We start from the raw sequence: 22,694 nt of genomic DNA, 5'->3' as shown, positions 1-22,694 counted from the left end.
GCTGCCAGAGTCTATCAAACAACTCTCATGTCGGCACAATCAAGCCACCAAGACGAGTGGCTATAAATACAGCCAAAGCAAGAGATAACAATAAACAGAACAACCAAGTCCTCATTTGAAGATGAAACAACGTTTTCGAGTGAGCAGTATGTGATTAACCTGCTGTATATGGGGTCAACGTGATTTATTCTCACAGCTACGCAGTCAGCCTTAGTCCTGGAACTCACTTGCTGTCAGAGAGAAGCTTTTCTCAAATCAACCCTCCCCTACTAACACTTTGAGCTCTTACTTAGGAAAATTAACTGCCATGTCCTTCATTTAAATTATTTCCACCCCTGCTTGAAAATAATTGTTAGTCTAACAGACAGTTTACCCTTGTGCACTTTCTTCTCTCCTGTCCATCTATCTGCTGCCTGCAATGCTTCAGCACTCTAAAAGCAGATCATGAAAGCCATAGACAGAAAGGGGGAATAAAGAAGTGTCCTTATTTTGTCGAAATTCTGTGTATTGCTAGAACAGTACTCTCTTGGCTCAATACCAAAGAATAAAAAGCAGCAGACCATTACATTTTAACACAATCGAGTGGCTCAAAATAGAGGGATAGTACTGGCTTTGCTTTGAACCTTTAATAGCAGCACCACAATTCATTCAAAAAGCTACTTTGTGCGTAGGGACGAACCTCTTACCTTTTGTAGCTATTCGAACACACTGAGTTTTGGTTTCCTGTTAAGGAAAGAAAAGTAAAGAAAATAGTCAGATCAAGGGCTTTTTCATGCCCTCCTCACTCCATAAATTCATCTTAGATCTACTGATCAGCTGGTACAACCCAATGAATTGGCTCAGGGCTCTGGTCTCTTAGCAGGGGTGAAGGCTGGGGAATTTTGTCTTGATTGGAATGTATTGTCCAGGATAATAATGGGAGAAAAGGTGTGGGACAGCCCAAATACAGCAAAATTTCAGGTTATTCAAATCAAATGGAAATCATGCCATAAGAATACAAAGAGAGAATGCAGCAGGAGGAAAAGGGAGGAGTGGTGCTCCTATTTATGTCACAGCACAAAAATCCTGAGCTCGTGTTGACCTGCAACAGCACTGTGCAGCAAAAATACATTTACTCTGCACTGTCTCCAAAATCATGTCTTGCTACATCCTGACACTCTTAAAGAGTCACCTGAAGCACATGAGCAACATGTTCCCTCATGCTTCTGGATGTGGAATAAGCACAGATGCAGCTCCACACATGACACAGTTAATCTACAACCTATACTGTCTGCCCAGGAGACAGTGATCTGACAGCAATGTGCTTCAGAAGATGCTGCACATGCAAAGACAATCTCTGTGTAATTTACTGCTCTCTCCTCTCAAACTTCAAATTGCTGAAGTTTGGTCAGCAATTAAAACAAAAGAATAGAGAAATTACCTGGTTGTGCACAGTTTGGATAACTTCAACAGACAAGAGTCAATCATAAAAGGGGTTTCTGACCTTACTGTACAATGTGCAGTCATTTTAAAGGAAAACATACTGAAATAGCATAAGGTTCTGTGAGCATAAGGTATTAGACCACTCTAAACAATATTAGCATGTAATTTGAAAATATAATAATGACAGTTTCACTCTATAAAATATGCTTACTCCAGGCCTCCATCCCTCAGCATTTCATCCCTGAATACATCCCCAGGCATCTGCCTCCTCTTGAAGATTCAAAAGCAACAGGTAAAATATGAAGATGCCAGTTTATAACACAGCTTATAAAGTGCTAGCAAAACTCTTAAGTTGAGGCACTGCAGGTGTTCAATAAGGAAAATTTTTCAATCAAAATGAAAGTCCCACAAAGTTTACTAACATAATCTTACCCATTCTCCCTAGTTACTGGATTTACTTGTCTGTTTCTGTTCAATGTGCCTGCAAGGATCAGAGTAACCTCCTCTCAACCCTACCATGTACTTCAGAGCCTGCTTTACTTCCCTCTGCCTATTTTGGATCGCACTGGTTTACAGCAAAGCATCTGTTTTTAAAATATTCTGCAGTTCAGATGTTATCTCACAACCACTAGATCTCTGTCCTGGCAGAATGCAGTGCAGTTCCCCTCTAAACCTCCCCCCAAATCCCTGTAGGAACAGAAATTTGATCCAAAGTTTCAAACATAACAAAGAAATCTGTTTTAGGATTAAAATATCTCACAAACTGAAATCACCAAAAAATACTGTGTTCAACCAAAAAATACTGTGTTCTTTCATTTTCTACTTATCTGCCAAAATGTAAAAGCCAAAATAAATATCTAAATATATTTTGCACTTTCATTTTACTTTTCCCTCCCTTTTTTTTGCCTCAGGGAATGAAACAAATTTCTTTACAATGCAGTCTACTGGAAATCCACAAAAACAAAGGCAATTATTTTTAACAGGTGAGGAACATATGGATGGGTGTCTAGCAGTCACCTTTTATTTTGCTTTGTTTAGTTTATATAGGTCTTTAAATAAGAACACACCCTTGTACCCATTCTGACTTGATGCATATCCAATTTTTATAATCATAGGTCAAGGTTGAGATTTCCTTCAAAAACTCCAAGGCAAGGCTGCCTGTTAGCAGGGATTTGTTTAGTCACCACAGTGATCCAAGCATAAGGAAGAGTAAACACTGCTTCTGCTCCTTTCCAATGGTTCTGCTGGATATCAGTGAGTATCAGTCTAGCCTTTCTAGTTCCTGTCTGAACTGCCTGGACACCTCAGTTTTCTAAACTATATATCCAAATATTAAATTTTAAATATCTAAAGCTTCTCTGTCTACCATATTTTCCCTTCTCACCAGTCCTTTTCCTCTCCCTCATTTTTCATTTACAAGAGGAAAAACCATTCAAAAGCAACAGCCTGGGGTTTTGCAGAGCCACAGTTGTTCTTTACACCTGGAACCTCTCTCCCTGACACTTCTCCTTCCATATGCACACAGAGCCAGCAGCAGCACTCAGCAGCAGAGTTAAAAAGAAGCACCCAGGAGGTAATGAAGGTGAATGATAGCCATAATTCTACTGCACAGCAGTGCTGCAAGCCTGATGTACGCTTTCTCAGAAAGACTCTCGAACTCATGGTGGGCCAGCAGTTACTTTTGCTCAAGAAAATGTTTACTTTTTATTTGATGTCCAGTGTGAGAGTCTTAAAAAGTTTGCAATGTTTTACTAGCCCACTGAGCAGCCCACATTCTCTTTATCCTGCAGTAATTTAATCTTCTGAAGAGCGCAGGTACTGAGAATTGGGGAAAGCACTGTGGATGTTATTTACCAAGGAGACAGTCACAGTCCTGAAATTACTTCCCTCAGACAATTACTACGAGATGCATTAAACTCCCATCTAGTAGCAGTTTCTGTGACACGAGGCTGATGTGAAATGTGAACGGCACACTGCCATGCTGTCACAGCAGCAAGGGGATTTCAGCCATGCCACTGCCAACACCTCCCACGTCCAACTCCAGCAGCCCTAGCTGTCACCACAGGCATGTCTTTGCCTCCTTGCAGGAGCAAGGTGCTGTCAGCACTTGCCTTCTCAACGCTGCTCATGGCCTGGAAGTAGATGTTGTAGCCTTTCCGAGGAGCCAGCGGCGGGTTCCAGAAACCTTGGTACGTCCTGTTGTCACCCACAGTAAAGGGGGCTGGCTCTGGCAGGTTTCCTGGGGGCAGCTGAGCAGCAAAGTAGTATGGTGAGCCTCCACTAAGGGCAGTCTGATAGGTGACAGGGATTTGGTAGCACTCCATGGCACCAGTTTCTCGCTTTGTTCGGTGTGGGTGCAGCTCTTCAACAACAATCTGGTAGGCACTGGTGAGACAGAGGAAAAAAGGACAAGACAGGAGATGGATGCAGAGAAGAAACAAAGGCTGGAAATACAACAAAACTGCTTATTTCAGCTGTTGGAATAAAGCAGCATATTTTTTTTTGGTGAAAAACAACAATACAAATCTATACATGACTTCTTATTACTTTCCTTTGAAACTTTTTTTTTAAGAAACACAGGAAAAAATGTGTTAAACTACAACAGATTAAACTCTTGGCTGATCTGAAGCAATCTGAAGTTAGCATTTTCCTTTGAAACAGTAGTAGAGAAAGCTGAGCTTCAAGTCCCAACATAATGGCTGCCTCCAGGCTGTGCTTGAAGCACCAATTTGCAGTTGTCATATCATTAGAGACAGAATGTGCTGACAGGCTTCTCCACCTCTTGACCTTGCTGTGGCTTCTATCTTGGCTTAGAGCTATGCAGATCTAAAGTACAAGTGACATGCTGTAATACAAGCACAGATGGACAGAAATCTGTCCATTCCACTAAATGAGACTGCCTCATTCCTTTACAGTTGTCAATGATAAAATGTTATGAATTGCTGAAGCAGAGAGTATTCAGCCCATCAAAACACCACTCCAACCTCCCAATACCTATGTTGAAACGGATCATGGTTTGGTCACTTTTCAAAATCACCTGCTCAAAATAGAACAGGTAATTATAATTCTTCTTTAGAGGAACTACCTAACTGCAGGATGTTACCAACTCATTATCAGCTTCCTCTGCTTTTCAGAAGTACAGAATTTACATAGTGAGAGCAGAAGCCAATCCTTCATTTTATTAGAAAAAAAAGAGGTTTGGGGATTTTAAGGCATGAAGACAAGAAACCTGAAGCTTTTGAATTAAATTGGCAGACTTGTCTGTCTTGGGTTTGTTATAAAGCTTTCTAAACTGAAAAGGTAAAACTGAACCAAATTCTCAAATTGTCACTGCATTGCTGCAAGGACTCTGAAAGGCAGAGACAGTTCTCCTCCTTTCAGAATTTGTGCGGCAGCATTAAATTATTTTGTCAATTTTCTCTGCTACTGCTGCCCAGAAAACCCAATAACTGCAGTGGCAGAGTGTCCTGGGTTGACTATATGATGCTTTTATCCCCAAATCGTCTCATTGGTTTATGCTGAATAATAATAAGTTTTGCACCTTTAAGACTTGTTGCAGAGAGTGAGAGGGGGGAGAGAAGAATCGCACAGTTTTTTTTTTTTTCGCTCAGACATTGCACGTACTCCCCCGCATTCCTGCTCCAGGACTGTGTTGTCTGCGGACAGACAGACGGCAGGACAGAGAGCTCTCCTTTTGCTTTTGGTTAGTTTTAGCTGGCTGAGGCAAAGAAGAGTCCCTGGACTGTGGTTTTTCTTTTCCTTTTCTTTGGACCTCTTGGAACCTGCTCTGGACTGAACACCCAGGGAAGCACCGGCAGCTCACACCTGTGGCCACCGGGCCAGGCCGGGCCTGGCCTGTGAGAATTCCAGCACCAGAAGGACTGATAAGAGACTGAGTGAGCTGGGCGGCAACTGGGGGGGGGTTTTCTCAATTGGTCATCTCTTTTAGAGCGGCAAGGGGTTTTATTGTTTTAATATTGTTAGGTTCTATTGTTTAATAAACAGCTTTTTTCCACTTTTCTTCAAGGAGGTATTTTCTCCCGGACTGGTTGTGGGGGGAGGGGCCGATTGAATTTATCCTCCTACTAGAGCCCCTCTGGGACTCTCTCTCTCTCTCTCTCTCCCAAAATTTTGCTCTAAACCAAGACAGATACACTTCTTGGCGCCCAACTCGTGGCCAGAGAAAGTGGAAAAAAGCTTATTGTGTGCGTTGGTTGTGCTCACTAGCTAGTGAGTTAAAGCAGTCAATAGCCATGCTGCTGGAATTCGTAACATCTCTTGCGGTGGAGACCTTCATGTGGTTCTGGTCTCTAGACCTTTCTGAGGTTTCGATACCATTCTGGTCACTCGGATTATTGTCCATAATACGTAATTCTTACGGTAGACGGGCACGGATTGGAGTAGCTCTTGTGCTGGCCTTGGTGATAATGATTTATAGGGCATTTATAAAGATGCTGGCGTCTGTTTACGATATGTTTCGTCCTACCCTGCCTCCCAGTTCCAGTAGTATGTTTTGGGAATTTATTAGTAATTGCACCGAGTTTGTTAGAGGAGGAGCTGAGAATAAGGCTTTCCAGCCTTTCTTTTCCTTCTTCTCCTTTGAAGCTGTTATGTCACTGTTTGAGAATGTTCAGTTTCCCCTGAATGTTAAAGAGACCATCTTTCTGGTATTTAATCTGGTAGGCTTCCTCTATATAGTCTGGAGCTTCTCTAAAATGAAAGCTGAGATATCCAGAAGAGTTGGTGAGACCCCTGACCCAGAAGCAGATGCAGGCGTGGAAAATCCTGAGTGGTGTGGAGAATGGGAAAATATAGGCCAAACCCTGAAGGAATTTTCTGATCCTCTAGGCTGGGATTTTCCACGGGAACAAATTCAGAACCCAGCTGAGGTGGGGAAATACCTAAAGGAGAAGTGCCATGACGATTCGAACGAGAAAGGCTAATTGCAATAAGCTGGGCCCTGGCCTATGCTTATCGCACTCTGTTAGATACTGTAGGGCAGCAGACAGAAGCAGGGGGCAGGGAGATAAATCAGCTATCCCAGTCAGTCAGGCTGCAGCCAGCACGCCAGGCTCAAAGCCAGCTGCCAAACCAGATAGTGAGCCAAAGCCAGCAGCCAAACCAATGGCTGTTGCTACCAGTACCAGAAGTGGGAAATGCACGGACAAAACCAACCGACCAGCAGATGATGAGGATGATGATACAGGAGAAGGAACCTCAACACCTCCCGACATAAAATCAGGAGTCAAAGCAGCAGGTGCAAGATCTGATGCAAATATTGAGTCCTTTTCCCTGAAGGACCTTCGTGGACTACGGAAGGATTACACCCGACGACCTGATGAATCCATAATTAGTTGGTTAGTCCGTCTCTGGGATGCTGCAGGTGAGGCCACAATTCTAGACGGCACTGAAGCGAGGCATTTGGGATCCCTGTCACAGGACCCTGTCATCGACCAAGGAATGATGAGGGGGGCTAATCCACAGAGCCTCTGGGCACGGGTCTTGGAAAGTGTTGCACAAAGATACCTGTGTGCAGATGATCTTTATATGCAACAAACACAGTGGAAGACCATAGAGCAAGGGATCCAACGCCTAAGAGAAATGGCAGTGGCAGAGATTATCTTCTCAGATGATGTAACAACTAGGAACCCAGACTTGGTACCATGCACGTCTGTGATGTGGCGGAAACTTGTGCGACTTGGGCCACATGAATACGCTTCTGCCTTAGCCATAATGAAGAGGGATGAGAGGGATGAGACTGTACTGGATATGGCAAGGAAGCTCCGAGCATATGCAGACGCTGTGCATGGCCCAACACATGCCAGAATCTCAGCAGTAGAATCACGTCTGCAGAAATTAGAGGACAAGATAGAGGAGAACCACAAGAAGCTCAGAGAGGAGATTAAAGAAGACCTTCTCCAGATCTCGGCGGTACAGATCAGAGGTTCTGGTATCCAAGGCAGACGTTTCCCAGATGGCGAGAGAAGGTACACCCCACGAGCTGAGTTGTGGTTCTACCTGCGTGATTGTGGAGAAAACATGAGGAAGTGGGATGGACAACCTACTGCTGTTCTGGCACGACGGGTGCGTGAATTGAAGGAAGACAGGGCTGAGAGAGGGAATTCCACCAAAAGAAAAGCAGCTCCAGTTGCCCGTGGCCAAACTGCCAGGTATGATGATGATGACATGTCCGATCCCCTTGAAGGAACCTCCAAGGCATATGCCCAGGGAAAGAAGGATAACCAGGCTTAGAGGGGCCCTGCCTCTAGCCAGGTAGAGGCTAGGGAAAATCGTGTTTTCTGGTCTGTGTGGATTCGTTGGCCTGGCACATCGGAACCACAAGAGTATAAAGCTTTAGTTGATACTGGTGCACAATGTACATTAATTCCATCAAGACATGTGGGGACAGAGTCTGTTTCTATTGTTGGCGTGACAGGGGGATCCCAGGATTTCACTTTGGTGGAAGCTGAGGTGAGCCTGACTGGAAATGAGTGGAAGAAACACCCTATTGTGACTGGCCCAGAGGCCCCATGCATTTTAGGCATAGACTTCCTCAGAAGTGGGTATTTCAAAGACCCAAAGGGACTCAGGTGGGCATTTGGAATAGCTGCTGTAGAGAGAGAGGGTGTCAAGCAGTTGAACAGTTTGCCTGGACTGTCAGAAAACCCATCTGCAGTAGGACTCCTGAAGGTGGAAGAGCAACGAGTACCGATTGCCACCTCAACAGTGCACGCCGACAGTACCGAACGAATCGAGATGCTGTGATCCCCATCCACAAAATGATCCGTGAGCTGGAGAGCCAAGGGGTGGTTAGCAAGACCCACTCACCCTTCAACAGCCCCATTTGGCCTGTGCGTAAATCTGAAGGAGAATGGAGATTGACTGTGGACTATCGTGGCTTGAATGAAGTGACTCCACCGCTGAGCGCTGCTGTGCCGACATGCTGGAACTCCAGTACGAGCTGGAGTCCAAGGCAGCGAGGTGGTATGCCACTATTGACATTGCCAATGCATTTTTCTCCATTCCTCTGGCAGCAGAATGCAGGCCCCAGTTTGCTTTCACCTGGAGGGGCGTGCAGTACACCTGGAACCGACTGCCCCAGGGGTGGAAGCACAGTCCCACCATCTGCCATGGACTGATCCAGGCTGCACTGGAAAAGGGTGAGGCTCCAGAACATCTGCAATATATTGATGACATCATTGTGTGGGGGAAGACAGCAGCAGAAGTGTTTGAGAAAGGGGAGAAAAATCATCCAGATTCTCCTAAAAGTCGGCTCGCCATCAAGAAGAACAAAGTCAAGGGACCTGCTCAAGAGATCCAGTTTCTGGGAGTGAAGTGGCAAGACGGACGGCGTCAGATTCCCACTGATGTCATCAACAAGATCACAGCAATGTCTCCACCATCCAGCAAGAAAGAAACGCAAGCTTTCCTAGGTGCCATAGGTTTTTGGAGGATGCATATTCCCGAGTACAGTCAGATCGTGAGCCCTCTCTACCTGGTCACCCGCAAGAAGAACCCTTTCCACTGGGGCCCAGAGCAGCAACAAGCCTTTGCACAAATCAAGCAGGAGATTGCCCATGCAGTAGCCCTTGGCCCAGTCAGAACGGGACCAGAGGTGAAGAACGTGCTCTACTCTGCAGCCGGGAACCATGGCTTGTCCTGGAGCCTTTGGCAGAAGGTGCCTGGTGAGACTCGAGGCCGACCGCTAGGATTCTGGAGTCGAAGCTACAGAGGGTCTGAAGCCAACTATACTCCAACAGAGAAAGAAATCTTGGCTGCCTATGAAGGAGTCCAAGCTGCCTCAGAGGTAATAGGCACAGAAGCACAACTCCTCCTGGCACCCCGACTACCAGTGCTGGGGTGGATGTTCAAAGCAAAGGTTCCCCACGCACCATGCCACCAGCACCACATGGAGCAAATGGATTGCTGTTATCACACAGCGCGCCCGTATTGGAAACCCGAATCGCCCTGGGATTCTGGAAATAATTACAAACTGGCCGGAAGGTGAAAATTTTGGTCTCACTGATGAAGAGGAACAAGAAGTGACACGGGCTGAAGAAGCTCCACCATATAACCAGCTGCCAGCAGAAGATACACGATACGCTTTTACTGATGGTTCTTGCCGCATTGTGGGAATGAACCGAAGTGGAAAGCAGCTGTATGGAGCCCCACACGACAAGTTGCACAAGCTACCTAAGGAGAAGGTGGATCAAGCCAGCTTGCTGAACTCAAAGCTGTTCAGCTGGCCCTGGACATTGCTGAGAGAGAGAAGTGGCCAAAGCTCTACCTTTACACTGATTCATGGATGGTAGCCAATGCACTGTGGGGATGGCTGGAAAGGTGGAAAAAGGCCAACTGGCAGCGTAGGGGAAAACCGATCTGGGCTGCTGATGAATGGAAAGACATTGCCGCTCGGTTAGAGAAGCTACCTGTGAAAGTCCGTCATGTTGATGCCCATGTCCCCAAGAGTCGGGCTAATGAGGAACACCAAAATAATGAGCAGGTAGACCAGGCTGCAAAGATAGAGGTGTCAAAGATAGACTTAGATTGGCAACATAAGGGGAGTTATTCCTAGCTCGATGGGCCCATGATGCCTCAGGCCATCAGGGTAGAGATGCCACCTATAAGTGGGCACGAGACCGAGGGGTGGATTTAACCATGGACAGTATTTCTCAGGTTATCCATGACTGTGAGACATGTGCTGCCATCAAACAGGCCAAGCGATTGAAGCCCCTGTGGTATGGTGGGCGGTGGTCTAAGTACAAGTATGGGGGAGGCCTGGCAGATTGACTACATCACACTGCCCCAGACACGCCAAGGCAAGCGCTACGTGCTCACAATGGTGGAAGCCACCACTGGATGGCTGGAAACCTACCCTGTGCCTCATGCCACTGCCCGTAACACTATCCTGGGCCTGGAAAAGCAAATTCTATGGAGACATGGTACCCCTGAGAGGATTGAGTCAGACAACGGGACTCATTTTAGGAACAGCCTTATCAGCACTTGGGCTAGGGAACATGGTATTGAGTGGGTGTACCACATCCCCTACCACGCACCAGCTGCAGGCAAAGTGGAGAGGTACAATGGACTGTTAAAAACCACATTGAAAGCATTAGGTGGGGGATCTTTCAAAAACTGGGAGCAGCATCTGGCAAAGGCCACCTGGTTAGTTAATACCCGAGGCTCTACTAACCGAGTGGGCCCTGCCCAATCTGAGTCTTTGCATAGAGTAGATGGAGACAAAGTCCCAGTGGTACATGTCAGAGGTTTGTTAGGGAAGACAGTTTGGATTAATTCTGCCTCAAATACAGACAAACCCATTCGTGGGGTTGTTTTTGCTCAGGGACCAGGTTACACATGGTGGATAATGCAAAGAGATGGGAGAACACGATGTGTACCTCAGGGAGATCTGATTGTTGGGTGAGACCTATGTGTAAATATCACTGTTTGCTGAATGCTGTTACCATTGTCTGTGTATAGCTGTATAATGGATGTATAATGTATGTGTTTGTAGAGTTAAATTTATATTAGTTTTAGTAGTAAGCAGACGATATGGGGATAAGGGGTGGAATGTCCTGGGTTGACTATATGATGCTTTTATCCCCAAATCGTCTCATTGGTTTATGCTGAATAATAATAAGTTTTGCACCTTTAAGACTTGTTGCAGAGAGTGAGAGGGGGGAGAGAAGAATCGCACAGTTTTTTTTCTTCGCTCAGACATTGCACGTACTCCCCCAAGCATTCCTGCTCCAGGACTGTGTTGTCTGCGGACAGACAGACGGCAGGACAGAGAGCTCTCCTTTTGCTTTTGGTTAGTTTTTAGCTGGCTGAGGCAAAGAAGAGTCCCTGGACTGTGGTTTTTCTTTTCCTTTCTTTGGACCTCTTGGAACCTGCTCTGGACTGAACACCCAGGGAAGCACCGGCAGCTCACACCTGTGGCCACCGGGCCAGGCCGGGCCTGGCCTGTGAGAATTCCAGCACCAGAAGGACTGATAAGAGACTGAGTGAGCTGGGCGGCAACTGGGGGGTGGTTTTCTCAATTGGTCATCTCTTTTAGAGCGGCAAGGGGTTTTATTGTTTTAATATTGTTAGGTTCTATTGTTTAATAAACAGCTTTTTTCCACTTTTCTTCAAGGAGGTATTTTCTCCCGGACTGGTTGTGGGGGGGGGAGGGGCCGATTGAATTTATCCTCCTACTAGAGCCCCTCTGGGACTCTCTCTCTCTCTCTCTCTCCCAAAATTTTGCTCTAAACCAAGACACAGAGATAAAGTATGATACTGGAGAATGGAAGAAAGAAGAGAAGAAATAAAATAGGAAATTAGTTTCATGTCTTTCCTAAGCTGAAAGAAGATGTTAGCATCTCCTTTTCCTAGCATGTAAAAATCAAGCAGGAATGCCTCTTTCCTCCGTTTCAATGTGCCCAAGAAGAATATAGAAAGTCATCTCAGTTTTGAAAGTCCAGGTAGAAAGAAGAATGTAAAAAGAAAAAAAAAGTTAGACCTGGGGATATTTATTTCGCATAAACTGACCATGAACTGAGCTCAGTTATACATCACCTTCTGTGGTAGCCTCTATGTATTAACCATCTCCAGTTAATGGGGACTGTACCAACAAATCACTTAGACAAAACCCCTGTATATCCAGCATATTTCTTTATGCCTCAAAATAAATGTACTAGCAAAAAACCTGCAAAGCATTGATATTTTAAAAACTTGACAGGATGAAAAATATTTTAATGTCCCAAGGTAAGAAATGACTACTGGCTTTCATTCCCTCCCTGGCCTGGCCCTGGACCCAAGCAGGGTAAAAACACAGTTTCAGAATTGGGCAGACAACCAGCTGAAAAGCCCTGGGACACAAACACCATGTCTCTGCTGCCTGAATTCTGCAGTCTTCTCTCATCAGCTGCCAGTGGTCTGGGACAAACACAAATTCTGCTCTCAGAAGCGACAGAAGAGCAGGAAACTTGTCTATGACACCCTGGGAGCTTCAAAGGAGAAAGCCAGCAGGGACAGGGGAAGGACAGTGCAATGCCTGCACGTGACAGAGGCAGCAGTCCCCTGGAACAGCCTGGTTTGTCACACAGCTCTGAAAATGAGACACATCACAGCTAGCAAATCAACCCCTCTTCCCCTCTCCATTTTACAGAATAAGGGAGAAATGGGGTATCTTCATTTTAAGGCACATCTCCTTTTTAAGGATCAACTCTCTTTGGAGGCGAAAGATCAAACATGAAGGTCATGCGAATCAAACAGGTTAAAAGTTTCTTTTTATATCCTTCTTTAAAAGAACACTGATTTTTGAATGAGATATAAAAGGTATGGCAAAATTTTAAGCATAAGACCACAATAAAATGTGACAATCCTGAAAAACTTTCAACTAAATTAATTTCTACAAAATATATTCCAAAAATGCTTTTTGGACCCCTACATATGAAAAGCTACAATATGTGGAAAATAAGACCTAGATATACATACCGTAGTCATCTACACTTACAGAATAGAAAATATAGCAAATGACAGAAACGGTTTTAAGTCTCCAACAAAGCTTTATTTTTTTTTAATGTAATTTTTTTTTCACTCAGTATACTTTTTTTCACTAAGTACATTTAAATAAAAGATTTGCCAATCCTCTTCAGATAGATGCTCTGGCAGTATTGTTCATACAGCATTATGAGCTAACAAGACATGGAGGAATACAGTAGTTTACCTCTGGGCCCTTTGTAATACCATCTCTTTAAAGCCATTTACAAAACACTGCAGCGGCTCCAGAGCAGCACTGTTACTCTGTGTGCACACAACAATGTTCGGAAAGGACACCCTGCTGTAACATATAACTAAACAAGCCAAAGCTAAATTTGCAGCTTGAAAAGTGGGGTGTTCACTGGCTGCAAATGTGTTTTGATCTCAGGTATTAGTGAAAATGTAACTATGTACTCTGCTTATCCCTGTGTCTTTACACATAACTAATCCTAGCTTCAATTATCTTAGATTTTCTATACTTTTTTTCTTTTTTGTGCTGGTGAGAATTCAGTTATTGAGAGAGCTTTTCTATGACAGGAGTTGAGGGAATTCCTACAATAGAATTTTTTCCTCGTCTTTCCATACAGCAAAGAAGGATTAAAATAGGGAAATAAAAAGAGAGGAGTGGAAAGCTTAGATGACAGTGTTCCTTCTTCTTGATGACTAAAATAAATTCTGAGCTATTCTGAAGAGTAATAAAAATTTCAGGACCTGCTACATAAGTCATCACAATCATACAGGCCGAAGAGTTGTCTGAGAGAGCCAGGTAAGCAGAGAAATTTTGAAGATACAGCAGCTGAAGAGCTCCTCAGCTGAAATTTTCCATGAAGAAATTATTTCTCATGACAAAACCTTTTTTAGTTAATTTAAGAGAACCCATACAGTACCTTGCTATTGACCAAGACAATTGCAAACAGGTGAAGGAGGTCTCTGACAACATCTTCCTTTTTATCCCTGCCTAAAAATTCAGGATCCAAAGAGATATAGCAGTGGTGAATGTTGTTCATACTTTAGCCCTATTCTGACTAGACTTTAAATACCTGCTAGACATTTCTTTCTATGTGTGTAGTGGAGATACATCTTCCTCTCCTTTGACAAGCACCAGACTGACTGAATGACAAGACCGAGTTTCAGTCCCAGCTCTTGGAATTCTAATTGACAGTGATTGTTTTAGTTGCTCCCTGCCATGGCGCCCTTAATTAATCTTGCTGCAAAATGAAAACACCCTAATTTATTTTAAGGAAGTACAAGAAAAGCACTTTAACAATCAAATAAAAAAAATTTAATCATTAAAAATTTACTCTGATTCTGATGTACATTCTTTGTAATCCTTATCTGCAGTAGGATTTGAAAGCAAAAAATTGTTTTTCTGGTAGTCAGTTAGGAACCTTCAGGAAAAAATACAGCAACAAATCACATCTTCAAATGAATCACCAAAGCACCATTGATTCTACTGACTGGAACCTCATCCACAAGATTGATGGTGAAACTACACACGCTTCAAAGTGAGCCTGAGCCATGCAGCTTTGTCTCCCTTTGCATTTCTGGTTTGTAATTTTGTTTTTAAACTCCAGGAGGCCATAAAGAATTCTAGGGATTGCACAATAAAACCTGACAGTGGAGGTATGATTAGAGCCATGTTAAAATTGTGACAACTAGGGCAGCCAGGCAGTGTCTTAAAGAAATACTGCACAGAGATTATACTTAAGATAAGGAACATCTGCTTGCTGAGGGGCTGTGCTGATTGGGAGGCTATGATGGAAATCTGATCATGGCATAAATCCATTTGTAAAAGCAAAAGAGTATCAGACTGAACTTTTTTCCTATTTTTTTTCTTTTCCTATTATTTTATTTTTTTAACATTAACCTATTGATATGAAATGAAATGACCATCTACAGCTCCAGAGATTACAGGACTGAGTAGAAAAAAAACTTTTCAAGAAGCCAGCTGTATTATTCACAGTCAGGATAAAGAACAGCATCTGAGTCCCTTCTATTCCATCACAGCTGCAGGCACGGTGATCCATTTTTTCCCCACCTACCTAGTAACACTCATTATGGCAGTAATCCAGCTTCTAGAGGAAACAAAATTGCAGTATGGATGGAGTGAAGCTTCACTAAAATATATCATAAAGTTTAGCAAAATGCATTGAATCAATTCAGCATTTCAGTGTGCTACATTTATCTCCCTATTAAGAAGCTGCTGAAAAGTACCTGACTGCAAAATGCATAACTTCAGAAAAGGCAATAACACCATGTCTTCTGCATTCCCCTGGAGAATGCTTCTTGTTCCAAGTAAGGAATAAAACACCTGGTTGATTTTAAGAATAAAGCCCAAGTCTCTGGTTATGGTAAAGGACTTATTTCCTTGGCCTCTTGATGTTAGAAACTTGGTGTTAGGTTTTAGAAGTTAACTCAAGTGGAGAGGGAAGATGACAGAAAGGAAGGAAGGAAGAAGTAGGCTTTTTTGAGAACACAAACAACAATTATTAATACTCTGTGAAATCATCACTATCAAACCGTCTATTAACGTTTAGTACATAGGTCCTTTCTGCCATCTTCATAGGCATCAGTGACAAGCTCATACCACTGAACTGAGGATGCTGTGAGGAAAACTGACAGAATAAATGTGAGGTTTACTCTGCAGGTTTACTCTGCAGCAAGTTCCTCGTCTGCAAGTACAGAGCAGAGAAACCAGACCTTCTTGAGCTAGGGTGAGTAATTGTCTAGCCGCATGAGTAATTCTCTAGCCACATCTCATCATGCTACCTGTTCAAGAAACAACCACCCTTCCAGGAGAGAAACCCAGGACCCAAGACTGACCCCCTGAAGATGTGTGGTGGGATTGAAGGTGGAAGCCTGCTGCTGTCAGCACAGGAGTGCCCTGGAGCAGATGCTGTAAAGATGATGTGCGCCACTGCCATCAGCAGATCCCAGTGGTGTCCGGCAGGGAAGCTCTGGGCAAGAATCTGTCTCAGCTCCCTCAGGTGGCCAGACACAAGACTGAAAGGATGTGGCATGGATTACATGAGAGACAGATATCACATTTCCGAAACAAGGACAGCCTTCATTAGGGACAACAGAAGGACACTTGAAAGTTTTTAAAAGCATCTACAAAGGCATGTAGTGAAGCAAGTTTAAGCACCTGCAGATTTGGGAGCATTTTCACACCACAAGTCTGGATTCCGTGGAATTAATTTTTAAAAAATCCATATTTTAAGAATTCAAGTCCTATACTGAAAGCAGCCCTATTCCCCAAAAATCCTAGGTTTGCCCCAGAGCAATTTCTCAGAAATGAATGATATGTGGGATTACAATTTTGAACATAACACATGAAAATCTCCTATAAAGGATAATTTGGATTATCCTCCTATAAAGGATAATCCAAATCTGGATTATCTTCTATGATAGAATATAAATAAATAACTTGATAATATCAATCATAAGAGTGATTTTATGATAAGCACATAAAAATGCATATAGGTATGTGACTCACCCCCCACAACATTCATGTAAAACATACATTCCTCTCAATGGAAACAGAGTTAAGAGACAGTTAATTTTCCTCTGCTTTTAGGGCTTGGGCACATGACTTGGCATCAGCTGAGCCTTGATAGCAGACTTAATGTACCACAGAATGAAATGCGTTAGCCTGTGTTTCTCTAAAATGTCACAAGGGTAATAGCATGAAAACCTTCTGATGCTAAGCAGCTAATTAACCCCCAATTAGTCAACCCTGCCCCTGAATATTGCTGATGCAGCCACATCAGTAAAATACAAATGGAATCAAATAATATCATAAAAATTTTACACTAACAAGTAGAAGTAAAGATCAGGATGTAGACTAATCTTTGCAAACAAAATTAAATTATCTCTCAACAGAGAGCAGAAAGGGAAAGACCCCTCAAAGTTAACATAAATGAAACATTTTAATATGATTAGAGGACATGCCAAATAAAATTTAATAGCTTGCTACATGAATCCCAGTAAGAAGCGCTCTCAGAAGAAAAAGGTCAAATAGTTTGTATTCATCACTATTATTCTCCCATTTCCCCACAGGTTACAATTTTCGAATCATACATGTATGCTATAGAGTAGCTGACTTTGAAGCACTGGAGTGGAAGTGTTATTTTGAAATCTACCTTCTGACAAACACCTTTCAGCATCATATTTCAGAGGCACTGTGAGAAAGTAAAATGAAATTACAATGGTTAGAAAGTGGTTCTGGGGACCCTATATCAAACAGGTCAGTTAGCTGAATGATTCAGGCCATGACTATGTTTAAAAAAAAACACTGCCAACCCCAGAATTTTTTTAATTACACATCTATTGGCAAGCTAGGTGTAGATAAGAAAAAAAAATAGTGATGTTAAATGAATGTCACTCAGAAATGAACAGCTCTATATACAGTGACACAACAAATATTCAACTAAAAATTTAACACTTCTTGATTTTTTTTTTTACCTGATAGGTGCACCTTTGGCCTGTGCAGGTCTCAAGAGTACAGTTATTGTAGTAGCAGTTTCATTGAGAGATGCATCCACTCCTTCATAGTCTGGTAAAGTGGGAGCTGATTAATGTTGAGGGAACGAAAAGAACAAGAAACAAATCAGTAAAAACATTTAGTATTTTTATGAGGTTGTGACTGCTTGGATATAGAACAAAGAGACAATCTTTATCAGCCATGTGAGTATTTTTAGACAGTTTTTCCAGTCAGACACATCCTTTTACTGCATCATGAATGGGATTTAATGAACAAATGATAACACTATCCCTAACCACTTCCCATCAAATCATGACATCTCTCAACTTGAAACAGTTTTATTCAAGGAGAGAAATAGAGGGAGGAGGTAACTGACAAGAAACCCTAAACTACAATAAAATCCACATTTTTTGCAGCAGTTTTTCTACCCTTCAAATAACTACAGTCACCATGTCAAAGACCCAGCTTCTACCATCTGCCTTGAACAATTTAAGAACCTTTCATATTTCCTCTTGAACATCATGGGAAACAATGCCAATATCAACCAGTGTGTGGGAAAATTGGATTTATATAGATATGCATCTGTGGGCTAGAACTGGATCAGGGAATCCGTTCCCATGCCCATTCCTATCAATGGATGGCCAAGCTGCTCATTAATCAGCTTCAAAACCACTATGAAAGAACAAAATCAAAGTCAAAACCAGAAGTAGTTCAGGAATTGATTCACTAATGGGCTGTCAGACTGTCACGCCTCCACGGCAGCAGTATTTGTTGTGGGTGGGATGGCTAGTGTTGGCAATTACTTCAACCATCCACCTTTAATCTGCTGCCTGTTACAGTCCTTGCTGGTAATACTGTTGCTGACTTCAGCCCCAGTGCAAGGAAAGAAACAGGATTTTCTGCGAATCAGAAAAGAATAGATTTCTAATAATTACTAATTTTTCATAAGTTTGAAAACTATCTGCATGTTTGTGTTTTTTTTAAAATATGTGGCTGTATCATTATAAAATCATTTATGAAACCTGTCTATTTCAAAATGAACTTTCAAAAAAACATGTTTCCTAGCAGGACATGAATCATTTGAGTCATAATAATTTTACAGTACTATATCAATAGATAGAAGAGCTCTGAAAGATTAAAAGCCTTGCTTCATTAGTCCTAGATCCTAGATGAACGCAAAACCTGCTCTTACTTCAGGAAATAATATTTTATAGACTTAATGTTCATTTAATGGTAATTTTAAAATTACTGCTTACACCATGTTCACTAGAATCACAGTAACCACTTGTAAGATTAGTTTAAAGGAATAATTTCAGCCCTCATTAAACTAAAGTTAGCATTTTCTGAAACATGCATCGCTCCATATAAAGTACCAGTTATGCACAGTAGAGCTGGACAACAGTTCAGCATAAAGCAAGATAGAAAGAAAAGGCTGAAGTCAGATACAAGGGGTCTCACAGCCTGCCTTTGAGCTTTCCTAGCATTAACCACGTCTTCCCAACTAACAAGATACATATTCTGTCTAGAAAGTTGTGCTATACTGGATTCTGGACAAAACTGCCAAAATTTCTATGTGGAAAAGAGGGCATATCTGAAGAAGCCTGAATTCACTGTAGTCCTAAATAATCCAAACAGATCAAGGAACTTTTTTTTCCTCAAAGTACTGAAATATCAGATGTGCTAGCAAGATATATACCTCTTTTCTTTCCCTTCTACAAAGAGGTTAGAAGACAAGTATGCAAGGACTACACCATTATAAAATCTGAAAATTTATGAACTACACCACCATAATATCTGAACATTTATGAATTTGTTGTGAAGAAACCTTTAAAACAACCTGAGTAAAATAACAGACTCCAAAACAATCTAATAGCTACATAAACAGAAGAGAACATATCATTTGGTGGGTTTTGTGCATTGGTTGTGCTGTTTTGAAGGGACAGGGGTATGAGGAGTGCTAGTGCTTATGTGCTGGGGTGGAATTCCACAAACTGTTCCAGTTAGCAATGACAACTACAGCATTTTGTTTGCTACATAATTCAAGGAGCTCTACCTTGAATTTTCTCACATTTTGATTTATGGGTGTGTTTTCATGTACTGTGAGGAGACAACGTGAACTGTATGCCACAAAAATCATAGGTGCATTCTCTTACATTATTAACTTCTCTTTACAGAACAATCTGAGTTTCATTATGACAGTTAATGAGGAAAATACCCAGCTTTGTGTTGTTTAAATACGTAAATGGCTGACTTCTTTGATCTTTGCCAAGCTCTAAAGTCACCATGTCACAAAATCAAGTTTCTCTGAATATAGCATTGACTTATCTTCCACTATCAACTGCATAAGCCACTATCTTATTTTTTGAGAATAACATTGAAATTTGACAAAACATTTCATTTGACATAATTGTCTTCCAGAGTTTACAGTGCATTATTAAGACAAATAATGTCAAAGTTGGTGCACTGCAATAAATCAATAAAGGCACAAGGAAGCAGATCTATGTGAATCTGGCAAAAGAAATTCACACATTGTCTCAACTTCCCTGACCCCGTTACAGCTGTGTGCTGCTAAGTAGTGTCACCTTCAGTAAGTCAGTAATTTTCTGCACCTGACTTTACTAACCTGCAAAACAGATGCAGTTCTTAGTGACCTGTGGAGTGTTGACAGGCCTAATTAATTAAGGTTTACACAGCACTTCAAAATCTTTGGATGAAAGTACTGGATTACACAGAAAAAACAGTTCACAACTACAGCTGAGCAATTTTCACCTTATGCAAGGATTTATCCCTGAACGTATGCTACCCTGTGGTGAGTACATCCAGAAACATTTTTAGTAACATAATTTCTTAACATGGTAGGATTTTTTGTGGGGGTTTTCTAAAGCATTTCACAATTTCTCAAGTCACACAAAAATATTCAAAAGACATTTCCTCCCTCCCCTTCCCTGTCTTTTCTTTATGTTGTTGTTTGTTTTTACCTGAGATATTGGTTGTTACATTGATGGTAGTTGCTGGTCCAAACCCTTTGACAGTGCTAGCACGTATGAAGAACTGGTAGGTAGTACCAGGGTGCAGGTGAGAGAAGACGTGGTGTGTGCTGTTCCACAGCTTGGATACTGTCTGTGGAGGTCCTGCCACTGGAACTGCGGGATCAAATGACTGTATACTGCTATAGCTCACCTGGGGAAACAGTAATTTTTGCAACAACTCTTAAAAGTTTTGGCACAAGGGATTTAGGTTAGCTTGGCTGGAAAGGAAACAAAAGACACATGCTCATCTAGCTATCCATTCATCTTGGGGATACCACAGAATCACATGATCATTTAGGTTGGAGAAGATCCTTAAGATGATTGATTCCAACCATTAACCCAACAGTGCCAAGTCCAGCACTAAACCAGTGAGGATTTCATGTGTACTACTGAAGAGTTTGCCTTACTTGAAAAGCTATGCAGGCACCCTTCATAATTGCTGTTGGATGACACACTCCCTTGCTGGTTATTGAATCACCATGGAACACTTTGAGTTTCACAATTTGATTTCTCTGTAGCTGCTCTCTCAGGGCTAATGTCACTGTTAATCCACTGCCTTTTGCATCTGTTTCCAACTAAAAATTAAGGAAGCATTTATCTGCTTTAATCTCATTTATAAACTGCTTTTTCATAGTTTATGTATGGAAAATTTCACTGTTACATTCCACTGAGGGGAAGTCAGCAAATGGCTGAGTGGGGTTGAGCTGCCCACCTGGTTTAACTCACACTATCTCGTGAATTTAGTCTATATTAAATGAATAAGTAAATAAATAAATAGATAAATAAATAATTTTTAAGGGGTTTTGTTTGGATTGTTAGTTTGCCCTCCTATAATTCACTAATATGCAAAGTTATATCTTTTGTTCCTTTAAAAGAAGAGTGCTGGAAAGTGTGGTGTTTGTTGCTCAAATCAGGTTGTGTTACCTGCCAACCTCCTGCGGAGGTCCCCAGAAGGCTCATAAAGTAAATACACTTTAAACAGAATTTATATGGAGGTTATGTAAAAATCTTATAAAGCTTAAAAAAATATTGCTCCAAATTTCATAACCACCTTACTTTTCATGTAACCTTTGCTTCCAATGAAGAAAATTTTGCAGATCATGGCTGTCATGGCTTTGGAATGGTATATAGTAACAATAAAAGATATTTAAGGCACTTGACAGGAATGGACAGTCAAATGCACAATAATTACAAATTTTGAGTATCTAACCACTACAGAAAATCATGTATTCAGTAAATGAAAGGAGCATACTATTGAATAGCTGCCTAAAGAGCATAAACACTCACTGTCAGCCACCCCTCTTGATGTACCTCCCCAGCCCCATCACACGCTAGTTATGTGTTTAATGATTACCTCATACTGAGTAATGATGCCATTTGGATCCACAGGTTCCTTCCAGTTGAGGAAGATCTTATCTTCAAAAGGAGTTCCTTTCACTGATTTGGCAGGTATAGGGCCTGGCACTACAAACAAAATGGAAGTTTTAAAAATAGGAAACTTGAGACAGAAAAACTAAAGAGATGACAGAACATCCTATTAAAACCAAAAGTGAGCATGGGTCTATTTTTATTAATATTCATTTGCATGCAGAAGGCAATGGTAGAGTGTGTGAAAAAGCACTTCAAAGTGTATTTTGTCATTTGCAGTGCAGAGAGAGCATGAAGTTGAAACATTAATGTTATCCCCACATATGGCTTTCAAAACTCCATGCAAAGTTAAATTGTCTCATAATATAGCCAGGGGAAACAGTTCAAGCTAGATTACAACTTCAGGGAACATCACTGAATTCTGTAATAAGCGTATCTTAGGACAAGGACTACACGGCTCTAAAATTCTTTTAAATGGAAAAAAATCAAAGGCAAGGAAGAGTTTCTGTTACACAGCTTCTTCCAAAGGAGAGAAATTCTTACAAAACAGTTTTCAATCACATCTTCTTATAACTTGTTTTAAAAGTAATCCTCATTTAAAAGAGAGGGCTGAACACAGGGAAGCAACCAAGCTTAGCTGCCATTTCTTTCAGCCTTTGACCTCCTCGTGTGCAGAAGGATCAAGACTACTTACCTCAAATGTTTCCAATAAGAGATGTTTTCAAAGCTTTGAACTGAACAACACCAAGATGACCCTACTTTCTTTTTTTTTTTAAACAGAACCAATATCCCTGGAGTAATAACAAGTCTGAAATGTCACCTCAGGCCTCTTTGCCCAAATGATTCACAGCACCTGGTAATCCCATCAA

General features: G+C 41.9%; 1 protein-coding gene across 4 annotated transcripts in view; it reads right to left on the bottom strand.

Moving 5' to 3' along the window:
* Window positions 1-22,694, bottom strand: part of PTPRK (protein tyrosine phosphatase receptor type K) — a 304,874-nt gene that overhangs the window by 68,163 nt on the left and 214,017 nt on the right. For all 4 annotated transcript variants that reach the window (XM_030944646.1, XM_030944647.1, XM_030944648.1 and 1 more), the window contains exons 9-13: window positions 21,812-21,921; window positions 20,407-20,608; window positions 17,410-17,515; window positions 3,534-3,807; window positions 687-723 (exon numbers count right to left, since the gene is read on the bottom strand). In XM_030944646.1, the coding sequence (XP_030800506.1) occupies window positions 687-723; window positions 3,534-3,807; window positions 17,410-17,515; window positions 20,407-20,608; window positions 21,812-21,921 (729 nt within the window). The remainder of the gene's footprint in view (window positions 1-686; window positions 724-3,533; window positions 3,808-17,409; window positions 17,516-20,406; window positions 20,609-21,811; window positions 21,922-22,694) is intronic.

Source organism: Camarhynchus parvulus, chromosome 3 (assembly GCF_901933205.1).
Source record: "Camarhynchus parvulus chromosome 3, STF_HiC, whole genome shotgun sequence".
Taxonomy (NCBI): domain Eukaryota; kingdom Metazoa; phylum Chordata; class Aves; order Passeriformes; family Thraupidae; genus Camarhynchus; species Camarhynchus parvulus.
This window is presented reverse-complemented; position numbering and strand designations above follow the sequence as displayed.